Raw genomic sequence first — 13,725 nt, 5'->3', positions numbered from 1 at the left:
CAATATCATTTTTTGTAAAATGTCATACAAGGCAAATTTTAAAATACAGCTTTTATTACAGAAATGTTGGTAATGCACATCACGCTGCACTGATGAATTACTGCATCAGTGCAGCATGGCATGGAGATGATCAGCTGAGGTGCTAGTGAAGTCCAGATTGCTTCAGCTTATCTGTATTCTTGGATTTTTTTCATCTCTTGTAATGCCCCTGATTCTTAGGCAACATGTTCTCCTTCCACTAAACCTTCCATTAATACAACATTTTCAGAAAAACAAGTTTTTTGTTTCTGATGATTGCTTACACTATAAGAAACAAATTATTAGGCTTTAAAATAACAATAAGTTAATAAACTAGGTCATCTTTTTGGTAATATTCTAATTTAATATGAGCTGTTCAACTAACTACAGGAATTGGTGGAGGTAAGATGGACACTGAGACATGGATTTATCCACAAATAGATTGACAAACAAATGAGTGGATGGATAAATGGAGGATGGATCGGTCCTCTGCTGTCTTGTCTCTCAGTAGTCGATCATTAAAGTTCCTGTAGGAAATGGCCCCATGCTGACCTGGATTTCTCGATACTCAGCATTCCCACAAGTGGCTCCCACTCCTCCCACCATCTCTCTCTCTCTCTCTCTTTCTCTCTCTCTTCTCTTTGTCATGATTATCCCAGCATTCCTTTCTTCATCCCCTCTCCAGTCGACGTCTTGGCTAATGTGTATTGACATACTCTTGCTCTGGTTTTCATTTTTTGCCGATGCTGCATATTTGCCCGGCTTGGTGCGCTGCGCCCTGCCCGACGCAGCCGCCGCCACCCGCCTTCCTAAATGGCCCCAGTGTTTCTTTATGGGCTTTGACATATTTCATTAGGCGGATGGTCTTAAGAGGCCTCCTGGCTTCTTTAATCTGGCTAAAACCTTTTTTCTCCTCTCGGGCTCAACCTGCTCCGGGGTGCGCTTCGCTCCTCCAACTCTCCCTCTCTTTCTTCTCATTTCACCGTTCTCTCCATCGCTTTCTTCAGCTGTCGTCAATAGCGCTTTGAGCTTAATTTCTCTCTCTACTTTCAGTGTTTTTTCACATCTTCCCACTGGTCTCCCTGCGTTTCAATCCCCAAACACCATTCATCTGTCTCCCGTTTTATCCTCCTCTCTGTTCTACATCCAATTCTCTTTATTCTCGCTTTGGTTCCTTTTCTCCAGGCAGACTGATTCTTTTTTTAGGACCCCGCCCCCCAGAACTCCAGAACCCCCCTCTATTTTCCTCCCTGCTCTGTTGCAGCTGTATCTGTTCCAGTCTTATGTGATTATGGCGAACATGCTCCAGTCTCGGAGCTTCCTCCACCGAGTCATAGCCAGTGCAGCATTTCCCAACATTTTTATGAGTGCGTGTGTGTAGTGAGCCCTGTGAACAGCTCTTTCTTCGTTCTCTCCTCCGGTTCTCTTCCTCAGGTGCTAACATCTCAGCAGGCAGCAAGCTAGCCCTCTTACAACACACCTGGGGGCTCTTCCAGCTGAAACGCCCACCTCCTTGCCCACCGATGCTCCCAATATGCACACAGCTTCATGCATGCTGGTCGTTTCTGCACTTCTGTGTGTTTTCCTGTATTTTTAAAAAACAAAAATCCAATGAATAGCCAGCAGAAATAAGGTCATATTGTTCTGTGTGGATCAAGTAAGCATGCAGCGAAATGTTTGCACCGATTCTGTGATCACTAATTAGAATATTTACTATTTACCTGCTGTCATGTCCCTGCTTTGCCTCTGATGTGGTTGTGTTGATTTCAAGCAATATCAATAATTACTATTCAACTGTCAGAAATCTACAGGTAGCGAAATCTTCACTGGTTATGAAGTCCTTTGCCTAAATAATTGTAGCTTTTCCTGTTTCAGTGTTTAGATATAGTTCATGTTGGCTCCTGCAATTTCATAGAAAAGCCCTTTGCATTAATCTGGGCTGCACACTTCACTTCTCCTTTGTGCACCATGTATTTTCCACCAAGCATCCACAAATGGCTCATGCCACCTTCTGCATACTTCAGCCCACCCCTCAACCATGCCGTAAAACCCACCGAAGGTAGGCAGTAATTATGAAATGGCCTTTAAAGTTCCCTCCAGTTATTAGAGCCATTCATCTGGGTCGAAGGTGAATACATACAGCCCATATGTTCGCATTCCCTCGTACATCTAAACAGCTTTACACAATTACTGCAGAAGCAACGCCTACATGCAGCTCCTGCATCGGCCTCTGATGTAGCTGAGTGCATTCACAGAGTGACGGGAGGAAAGCTTAATGATTGAACTGGCCTTTAAGTGGAGGAGAGTTTTGATTGGCCATAACATGAATTAGATTTGCCTTTACAAGCTGTACGGCTGTATAAAGCAATTTGATTTGAAGTCGGGTTTGTCGGGTGATTAGATGAGATTTGCTTCGCCTCAACATTTAAGGGATATGGCAGGTGATATCTTGGATTTTTCTTACTGTCACTCAAAGTGATAAAAAAAAGCTTTTATATATAATAGCATGATCAATTTAAGCATAATAGTTTTAAAAATAGTCCCTTGTAGGAGCAGATGCTTGTTTGAATGTGTGCCTGCATGTTTTATGACCTTATCTCATTCTTTATGTATGGACGATTTTGTTTAAAATAAACCTATTAGGTTGGAAATGAAATAAACACTTAAAGCATTTGCAAGTGTTTATCAGTATGTTGCTTTCAGTCACATCCCGATCGGGGCGTGTTTCACCGCTTTCCTGAACATCGACTTCACATTTTATTGGCTGAACTTGAGATTAGGTGTGAGATTGAAAAGTGTGTGTGCTTCTGTAAGCATGCTAGGAACATGTGCCGGCTCCCTGCATCTATTTTAAAGAGCTACAGCCCCTATTGTTGGATGCAGCCTCCTGTTGGCTACATCCACTAGTTTTAATGGAGGGGACACTTTTCTTTGTAACTGTGGCAACCTGTCTGCAGTTTGCTGCATGGTGTGGAGCCATTGTAATCCATCAGAAATGTGTATTAAGATGCTGCTGGGACTCTGGGAACGGAGTCTGTGTATATTTCTTGGCGCTAACTTGATATAAGAGTGATTTCCTGAAGTACCATGACAATTATATTTAGTTATTTAATTCAGACTAAAAGCATGATTTCAAGATTATTATTTCTTTTTTTTTTACCAAATATTTTGGTCAAAGAAGAAAATTTGAAGACTAGTTTGTATTTGGATAATAGGGAGCAAGTCAAATATTTTGATACATTTTCTTATGAGGTATAATTTTCTTTTTGAACTGAACAAATTGGCTCAAACATGTTTCCTTTCACATCTTTTAATAGTTTGCTGGAGTTTCGGTTCATTCGTCATAACAGAACTTAGTCGGGTTTGTAGGCTTTGCGGATAATGTTCTTTCCTCATGATGCCACCTGTTTTATGAAGTGCAATGTTTTTTGATTTCTTTTTCCGTGTATGTAATCTTTTGGTACCTCCCTTTAGGAGCTTATTTACTGCAGAGGACTTTGTTTCACCTTAGACATAACCCAGGATGCCCCTTTTGAAATTTCTACATAGATATCTTGTCATTACAACCAGTTGGACCTGAGTGGTTCATTACTTCAGAGGAAGTTGTACCAGCATATATTGTCCTACAGGTGTGTCACTCTCTTTTAAAAGAGGATCTGTTTCTTGAACAAAGCAGCATGATGGTGTTGCATTAGTCCTATCAGTCCCTCTCAGTGAAGAAAGACCCTGCGGCTACACTCTAGGCAAAGACTTCACTTCTGTCTGCTAATACAAGCATGACAGCATCCAACCTCCAGAGAAGTCACACATTTCACTATGTGATGCGTGCGAATTGGGAATATGCTCAGGTGGACGTTCGATTGTGTGGGTTTACAGTAGCTTTTTTACCTATCTTTACTATAGTTTGCTTTTATTGTGATATAAGTTTGTTTCAAAACTGCTAATCCCAAGAGAACATCTGGTAGTGGAGACAATGTAAGGTCATGAATTAAAAATATTACGCATTTTCTCAGTGGCCACTTTATTAATCAGGATTGTTCAACTGTAGGCTAGTGATGCACTGGTAATGTGGTTGATGTCAAAGGTCAGTGATAAACAAAAAGCAGCAGTAGCTGAAATAATCACTTATTACTCTGATTAAATGCAAATCAGATGTAAAGCAGCTAAAAACACATTAACTGTCCTTCTTGTCAGCAAAGTCTGGAAAACTTTTTTTTAACTATCGGAGTTAAACACTGTAGAAACAAGGTATTGTTTTTACAAGAGTAGGTGATTAACATCTTAAAAGTTTAAATAATCCATAAAATGCAACAATATAACATCTAACATTTCTAACAATACGTCCAGACAGAGATGTGAAGAGGAGCAGCAAAAAAAATGGGGTAGATTAGCAGTGCTTGCCAACATCCAGTGTGCAACATTCAGTTTAATGCAGAAGTTTGATCCATGCGGATCAAAATGTGATGCTAAGTGTGTGTACACAGCCAGAATTTTAGCAGGCGTTTTATTTATACATTTTTTGTTTCAGTTCAGCATCTTGTTCTCTGGGATAAATCATAAACGAACCATTTGGACTAGAACAAGAGCATCTTTCGTTGCTCGGTTTTGAATGTGATTTTTTTCCTGAAACAGTTGCTTCTAAAAGCGGATTAACAAAGTGAGATCGTGACGCTGCTGCGCAATCTCAGCTTGAGAAGCCTTACGTCTGTGAAGGACATCGCCCATCAGCCCGACTCGTTTTCTCTGCTTTTTTTTATGATTTGGCTGTTAAGTTGTTTGTCTGATATGTGCACCCGCTTGAACCGGCGGCAATCAGGCAGACGTAATGCGAACGGATCCTAGAGAGCATCTGCTGGCACGGCGGGCGCCGATATGTGATAAACGCCGATTTCACCCTCCATTGGATCGAGCTGGCGATGATAGCCACCTCTCTCTCCTCTCGTCCCATCCGTCCTATTAAACCCTCATCATTCATTTACCTCCAGCCGCAGCCGCCTGACATGCGTGGAATGAGTGCCACGCAAACACGCTCCAGCGAAAGTGAATTGCTCTCATATTTCTTCTATTTCATCTAAGGCGGTCAAGGACACACACCACTATCTCATAGAAGCAGTGTTGTGAATATTTTGCCCCCAAACCCACTGACTTGGATAAAAATTCTCACATTTTGGTAATAAATACACACCCGCCCACATGCTCAGACACACACAGCTTCCCCGTATAGTGGCGCAGTGCACTGGCAAGGAGCTTAATTCTATCAGGCTGTGAGCTGGACAGCCGTAATTACATTTGTGACACAAATCCTGTCTCTCAAATTGAGCGTTTTATTCCTGAGCGCTCCCGCCTCTCTATTTATAACCCCTTATTCCCCATAAATCCCACTTCCTCTCAGAAAGTCAATTTGGGACTTAAAAGGCAGCAACGCTTCGCTTACTTTGCCTCCTCCTTTGACTCCATCGCCGCTTCAGTTTCACTTCCCCCCCTTTTTTGGCTCGACTTCCAAGATTTAGGAAGCATCTAAAATGACAAAAAAGGCTTTAGAAGTGAGTGCCATGATCCAAAGAAGTCTTTCCTAAGAAAGAGAGCGAAAAAAGCGGCTCCCGTTCTGTACAGCTGAGATGAATTTGTTGCTTCTCTTTGTTGGAGGGCTTCCTTCTTCCCCAGCTGTCCTTCAATTTCTGCCAGAGCATGAATGTCAGAATGCCTCTTTGACAGCAGCATCTTCTTCTTGACATTTACTTTCTTTTCTCTGTTATCTCCTTTCTTTGTATCTGGGTGACTTGTCTCCTGGCTGAATCCGCCTTCATGGAGGCCACACCTGAGTACAGTTATAGTGCAGTTTATTTCCCTCCGGTTGCCTCTCAGTAAAGTAAAATGTTCCCAAAAAGTTCATTTACTTCAGGGAAACTTAGAAAACTTGAATATTGATGTAAATTTTGATGATATTCTAATTTATGGAGAGACATTTGAATTCTTTGCTTATGTTTCATGACTTTTCCTGTCAGGTCAGATTTTTTTTCTTAATTTTTTTTACTTTACTATGAAAGAAATTTAAACTTAAGTTGAAATTTGTTTATTTAATTTTTTGCACGAATGAGCTCAATTATTGAGTTTACTCCATCAAAAATTAATCAGTTTAATGCAGAAGTTTAAATTTATTGGGGATTTTCTCTCATCCATACTGTTATCTTAATTATATAGAAATATCATTAATTTTTACCTTTAATTTTTGCCTTTTTAATCCGAATTTAAACCACCTTTTTAATTTACATCATATTTGTGACATAAATGTATGAAATATTCAGCAAGAATAAATGTAGAAGGCTGCAGTGTCATTTCCTAAAGGATGTTGAAGCAAATACGTGTTCAGAAAAATAAAAACGTTTGTTTCTCATATGAAGTCCTTGATGATTCAAGAATTTAAAAAATAACAATAAACTTTTACTCTGCCTCATTAATATTCTACTTTGGCGCTGAACAGCTACTGCAAGACGAGAAAATCTAATTGCATAACATTATGTTGTGTTTTGGGCGTGATTTCAAATATTGCAATAAGAGCATTTGGTCTTGATTATATTTGAGTCTGAAATATAGCCTTTAAACCAAGAGTGTAACCTCGGCGTGTCTGAGAGATTAATTACACTGAATTATTAAAGTACCCTTTTCCACTCCTGCTGAAATATATTCTCCACAGTTCTTATGGAAAGTAAACTTTCTCCAAATTGAATTGTAGGCAGCATTCATTTTTAGAGGGTTTAATGCACATGCCCTTTAATTAAATAAGGAAATATAACTCTGGGAGATGTGTACAAATGTATTGTTTTGTAAGCAGTTGGCTAGATTTTGCTAAAAGCTTGTGATCCCAATAAGATTATTCCATCTCATTTTAGTCGAGGCTGTATTACTAATTCAGAGCAAAACTTCCTCCCCCATCCATCAGCCAGGCTTTTCTCCATCTCTTCATTCCAGTCATCTTTTGCTTTAGTTGTGGGAATTGGGTAAAACATTAAAGGACATTGGCCTTGGGGGATTCCCGGCACCATTAAATGCTTCAATACAGCTTATTTATATCTGAATATTTACAATATCTTTATTTAAGTTCATCCAGAGTTATGGAGGGGATCATCATAATTGCATTAGCCCACTAAAAATTACATTTGCAGCCACTGAAATTTGAATATTTGCTTCCCTCTCAGAGCATTGCAAGTGATTATACATCCATTTCAATTCAAGTCAGGTTTATTTGTATTGTTTTTCAGCAACAAGGCCGTTCAAAGTACGTAAAATCATAAAAACATCGAGCCAAAACAAATATAACATTTAGCAATGCCTTCATGAAAATCATCAAGCAAATATACATCAAATATGTTGATTAATGTTTCATTTATTACTGATCAAAAGCAACTCCAAGAAGGTGGGTATTTAGTCTGGATTTAAAGGAACTCAGTGTTTTGGCTGTTTTGTTGTTTTCTGGATGTTTGTTCCAGATTTGTGGTGCGTAGAAGCTGAATCGAGAACTCACTTTCTGATCAATCTGACTTTTTTTTGATAAAGATAACCACACAGACATATTTCTCTAGATGTTGCTGGAACATCAGTTTGTCAATCCTAGGAATGATGATCGTGACAGAAGACTGACTTTGTAACTGTCTTTATGTGTCCTGGTAGGAGTTGTTGTAAACATGCAGCAAATGGAGTTTTGCTTCTTTCTGTCAGTAGATGGTAGATTTAGCAAATGTTCATAAAAGTAAGCGTTGTTGTCTGTTTTGTTACGAAGAGTCCCATTTTGGAGGAGCGCTGGGTCCCACCCTCGGCCTGGTGAAGTCCAGTTCCTTGGAGAGCCTCCAGACGGCCGTGTCCGAGGCGCAGCAGAGCCAGAGGCTGGCTCAGGTCCCGTTCCACCGGCCGCGGCCGCACGTCGTCCGGGGTCGAGCGTGCAACCAGAGCTTCCGCATCGCTATCGACAAATCCTACGACGGACCCTCTGAAGACGGTAATAAAAACGACTAAGAGCTGCTCAGAAAGTTTCTGCTGCTACAACAAAAACTTTTTTTCTTTTTTGAGGCATTGAATCTACTTTAAATTACCAACCATGCTCTGATACTCATCCCTGAAGCTTTTTAACACACTGGCACTCGGAAGAGCCAGAGGCCTGCCAAAAGACGACACACTCCTTAGCCTAAGTACCTTAATGAAATGCTACATGATTTTATCCACTCAGCAATTTAGAAAAGAGTGACTTTATATCTCAGAGGACGTTTTTTTTAATGCATCACCACCTCGCCGTGCAGAAACCTGATCTTGGTGTAAATTCTTTCAGTGATTCAAATGGAGCACTTTTAAACTAACAGGAAATATTCAGTTTAGATTTGTCATCAGTTGCTGACCTGAGAAAATCTCACAAAATCTTGTTTCTGATGCTTCAGATCATGCATTTCCCTTTGAAACTCTTTTATTCCAGTAGCATTATCTCACCATGAAAAAATGAAAAAGATTGAATGTTTAACTTGATTACTTTTACGCAGTGTGGAATAAGAAATTAACACTTGTGGCAATTATTGGTACACTTGCTCTCAATTTTACAAACCTCGTTTTTTGCCAGTAGGAGAGAAATTAATCCCCTTTAACTTTTCTAGTGGTGGTTAGCATGGGATGTTTTTCCCACAAGTTCATCCTTCCAAACACACCTGGAGTGTTTTTTAGTTTAAATGATCAATTGTGTTCTCAAACTGTACGATTCCAGTTGCAGTCCCAGTACGATGTAGAACCTCAAGGGTTTTGCATTTGTGATGGTAAGGAAGAAAAAAAAATTCTTCCTGGCATGTTATGAGGACAAGAAGCTCCAAAATCCTAATTAAGTTTAAATTAAATAAATTCTTCCTTAAGTTTTATTTTAGTGGAATTGTTCTTGGTACTAATGTGCCGCCATCGGATTTATTCTTTGTTTGTTTGTAGATTTCCACTCACTCCTGACTAAACTTACAACTATTGTACCAGATTCACCTCTCTGACTGTTTGCTGCCCTCAGATGACGACGTGTCGGACGACAGCTCCGGCCACGAGACGCCCGCCAGCACCTCCTCCCGTCAGGAACTGGACGCGGACGACGGGGGCAAGAAGAAGAAGAAAACCAAGGGAAAAAGGAAGGAGAAGAAGAACAAGTTAAAGAAGAAATCAGAGGACTCAGTGGATGAACCAGAGAAGAAGACTAAGAAGAAAGGATTTAACCTCTTAAGGTAGGAAATCTTTGAAATGGAAATCAAAGGAGTTCCACCGTGTTGGTGTACTTTCCCCTTGGTTAACTTTCAGCAAATTACCCCACTGAGCAGACAGGATTATGGGATATTGGGTGATTGGATATGAACACAACCTCCTCAGTAATGGAGAGGATCCATTATTAAGTCCCAGTGAGATGGTGACAACCCCAAAATGCTCGTCACCCCTTTATCAGCCTGTCCCCATCCTGATTTGTGGTGATCCAATCCTCCAGCCGCAGCCCTTATCTATTGGCAGTGACACGCTGCGGTCAGTGTATCACCACACTTCTAACACTCGGGATTCAATTAGGCTGTGACGAGAGATAGCGCGGCCTGAGCGTCGAACTACAGATGGCTGATAAGAATCCAATCGGCCACAGTGTCAGGGTTCGGTAATGGAGGAGATGTTTGTCCGTCGAGGCCGGGAACGGGAACAGGAAGGGCAATATGAAGGACTCGCAGGATTCTTACCTGATATTTTATCTATTTTTTGTTTGTTTGTTTGTTTGTTTGTTTTTTGGCATCTGAAACATTTGAACTTATTACTTCTGTCGTTTATCTGCGGCAGAAACAGACAAATATATGGAAGGTAACAGATGGTGTTCAGTTGGAAATCCCTGAATGCATACCGTAAAATTTGTGGCGTACATTCATGTTTTATCAATGAAAATATATCAGTTGAGTTGAGTATATCACAACAGCCTGAATGCTGAAGCCCAGACTGCTTCTCTAACTCAACGACAGGCCGAGTGAGGTATAAGCTTCCAGCTTCCCCTCTCTCTGCCTGGCCTTTTTCTCACAACTAGATTGTTATTGAACTAGAAATATGACTTAATTAGCCAGAGCATTACTCTGTGCAATCTGATTGCTGCTCTCAAATGGTTTCTTACTGCAATTGCAGCATTAGGAAAAGGGCAAATTATGCACATATGACCTCAATTTACCTCAGCAATGGAAGTGTGTGGAGCGCCAGCTTGCTCTGCAAACGCTGGAAGTCGGCTCTGTCCTTTCAGCTGCTGCAAATATTTAGTTTAGCCGCTCAATTATTTGAGGCGCGAGCTACAAACGGCTGCGTGTGAGGTGACCTTTGGAAGTTTCTTATTTTTGTAGCAGTTTCTTCTATTGTTTCTTTTTTTTTTTTTGTCGTTTCACGTGATTTCACCTGCTTGCATAATCAAAGTGTCCGAATGCAGGTAAAGGAAACGGAGGAAGATGCGTTGTGATGGCTGATGGCTTTACAAAGTCAAACGTCTTTTACATCGGTCGTGTTCAATCGGACTGACTCGTCGCTGTCATCTAGCTGTTGCTGGGAGATGAATGAGGCTGAACAGAGGGAGCTTTCATCTGGATTTTTTTTTTGGTCATACATCACAAAAGTCTGCGAAGGAGCATGAGTGATAGAATTATCTGATGTTGAAATTATATGTTAATGTTGTCACATATTTGAGAGTCAGCTAATACTAATGGATCCTGCAAAAGTCTCAGTGTTTTCATGGTCGGATCAAAAACTTTGTGTTTTCTAAGGATTTTATGTTGAAGATCAACACAAAGTGGTGCAAACCTTGTGGAAGAAAAAATAAGTTTCACACCATTAATTTCAAACTATCTCTGAACACAAGATTCCCATTGCAACATCATGCTTCTCAAACTGTTCTTTTTTTTCAATTCAGAAGTGATGAGAAGATGAATTCAGCTAACTATCAGTGAATCCCGGCAGAAACACTGTTTTGTGAGGCACATTTGAATCTTTTTCCTTCATAGCAGAGGCGGCGTCATATCTGCCTTCTCCACTTCCTCACTGAAAGCTCGTCTCCCTGATTCCCAAACAAGCCGAGACAAACGGCAGCGCCCTTAAGACTTGGGGTCCGACCGCTTGTCTTGTCTGCATTCAGCAGACGGAGTCCAAGCCTTTGCCGAGAACGCCGCCTCGGGCCGCGTCGCTGCCGCCAAAGCTCTGACTGCTCTTCTGTTTTCTCTCAACGTCACTGTGGGAAAAGACTGGCTGACCGGGTCATCCACTGAAAAATAGAAATTTATGGCACTTCCATCTGCTTCTCAGGAGAAAGTGGGACTTCTCTGTCTCAAGGAAGTTAATCATGGTATTAACTCTAGCATGCTATGATGTTCTTCTAACAGAATGTGAAGGATGCCATCAGATGCGTTTTGCTCCCAACTGACTGTCAGAGATGTTTTCCACAGTTTGCTGTGTTTACACATCGCTGGGTGTGTCTCCCCACGGAGACACTGACATATCCCGTCTGTCCCACATCCCGTCTCTCAATCTGTCCCACGGAGGATCATTGTAGCACCGTCACTATCAGCGCCTCTTAACCAGTTTACGGGACATGAAAGCTTAGCATCCTGATATGCTGTTTACAAATCCAAATGCGGCGTCGCATATATCTCCTCTACCTTTCACCCTCCTCCTGCTGCTGCTGCTCCCTGTTTGCCGCGCTGCAGAAATCCGACAGGGAAGCAAGCCAATTAGCGCCATCCGTTCCGCTCTCATTCTATCGCTTAGTTGCAGAAAGTGCGGGGTTGAAAGGTTGTCACTGGTGGGCCACGCGGTGCAGAACTAAAGTCTCAACGTCAAATAAGAGAGTCCCACTGTTGGATGATTTCTGATGGATTACTGCTGTTATTGTGAACTCATTTTCTCTCTATGAGCTCTTGACCTTTCAGTGCTAACTTTATGATGAGTCTTCTCCCTTTAAACTGGGTTTTCATCTTCCATCACCTTGTTCTTCATGTTATATGTTCATTGAACAAAGGAGTATTAGAAACAGCTAATGACAATTTTTGTTTAATTACAAGAAAGTTGTCAAAATATTAGCAGAATAAATTCACAATTCTAAAAGCATGTCTTACAATTGTGAGAAAAAAATAATTTTATTAAAAAATTAGAGTGCTCATGATGGAATAATACTAATGAATTACATGACTAACACCTCCAAAACTTCTATACTTAGCTGTTTTGCATGAACTTAAGAGAACAGAGTTCATCTCTCAGGTTCTTAAGCAGCTCCAGATCATCTCCACCAAAATATTTGTCTCTTTCTGAAATGCTGTTGACGTTACTTCCCTTTATCCTATGGAACAAGACACACAGCTTTTGCAAAACTTTACCTTGGATGACTAACCCAGGCCAAGAAAGTGTCACAGATAAAAGGAAAAAAAAAAAAATGAGAGGATTGCAAGCAGACAAATCTTTGCATGAACCGTGGTTGTCACCTGTGTCAGTAGGCATATCAAAATCCCTCTGACATGTTTGTGAGAAAGTATTAACAGTGACTTTAAGCTCTAATGGGGGCAAAATCAGGGAGGCAGGTTCTAATCCTGCAGCTGGTTAAAACTCTGCAGGTGGATTTCTTCGAGCCGACATTAAGGACTCCTAGCTGTGCTGATATGAAGTGGAGGCTTCAACGAGAGATTTACTCATGTAGGTGTGGCGTGAAATATGCACAAGGTTATATATGTAGATGCATCCCACAGGGCAAATCTATCTGTTGTGCATTACTCTTCATCTCTCTTTTCTAAATAATGCATGCAAGATGGCTCACTAATCATGGCTGCCTTAAATACATATTCTTTAGGCTTCAAGTGGAGGCTTAGGGTAAATAGTCTCCCTGCTGAGAAGAATATTTGAAATACAAGCATCAATTGTGAATATCTCACAAATGGTTGTAATCAAATCTTTATTTCAGTTGGGTTTAGATGTGAATGTTAGGATATACTGTGCATAAGGTCACACAAGTAATTTATTTAACCTATGTTGTCTGTGCGATGCAATGTGAGTCAAGAAAATCATAAAGCTTGACTGAGTTTGGACAAGGATTTGCATATCAGTCGCATTTTGAGATTAATGGTAAAAACGCTGACTTTGCAGTTTAAGAGCACAATTTTGAAGTCGTCGACGACGATGAGCTCAAAAGATAAAAGTCCTGCAGAAAAAGTGTTTTCTTTTTCTGCTCAACACCTACAAAATGCTAATTTTATCTTGCATAATAACCAAGAGTACAACAAATGATGCACCAATCTGCATCACCCAGACGTCGTGGCTCATGCACACACCACTACATTGTCTCGTGTTTTTTAAGATCCTGTCTGCAAACAAAACAATCTGGATAGATGACTAATCCAGAATGCAGACACAGCTCTTCCTTTGGTCAATAACTGTCTCTGTTATTCCAAGCCCTCCAGGTTTGTCGTAGTTTATGGCAGTAAATTCCCTAACTCGTTCACTCTGCCTCAAAATTGCTGCATAATGTTGAGAAACTGTTATCAGCGAGGCATGAATCACCCTTCATTGCAGAATAAAATGGCCCCCGTTTCCTTTTGCTTGCCATAATTCAGATTTCTGCAGACTTTTTCTTCCTGCAAGACTCCCAATGCCTTGAATATAAAAACCTTCCAAGTATTTATTTATTTATTTATTTTTAAGCCGTGGATG

The 13,725-nt window shown here is 40.7% G+C and overlaps 1 protein-coding gene across 2 annotated transcripts in view; it reads left to right on the top strand.

Annotated features, from left to right (window-relative positions):
* The window catches only part of pard3ba (par-3 family cell polarity regulator beta a), a 116,202-nt gene that overhangs the window by 60,623 nt on the left and 41,854 nt on the right, over positions 1 to 13,725 (top strand). For both annotated transcript variants that reach the window (XM_055059534.1, XM_055059535.1), the window contains 2 exons: positions 7,796 to 8,011; positions 9,047 to 9,254. In XM_055059534.1, coding sequence (XP_054915509.1) covers positions 7,796 to 8,011; positions 9,047 to 9,254 — 424 coding nt within the window. The remainder of the gene's footprint in view (positions 1 to 7,795; positions 8,012 to 9,046; positions 9,255 to 13,725) is intronic.

The sequence above is a fragment of the Poeciliopsis prolifica genome, unplaced genomic scaffold (genome assembly GCF_027474105.1).
Source record: "Poeciliopsis prolifica strain line A6 unplaced genomic scaffold, Auburn_PproV2 SCAFFOLD055, whole genome shotgun sequence".
NCBI classification, from domain to species: Eukaryota; Metazoa; Chordata; class Actinopteri; order Cyprinodontiformes; family Poeciliidae; genus Poeciliopsis; species Poeciliopsis prolifica.
This window is presented reverse-complemented; position numbering and strand designations above follow the sequence as displayed.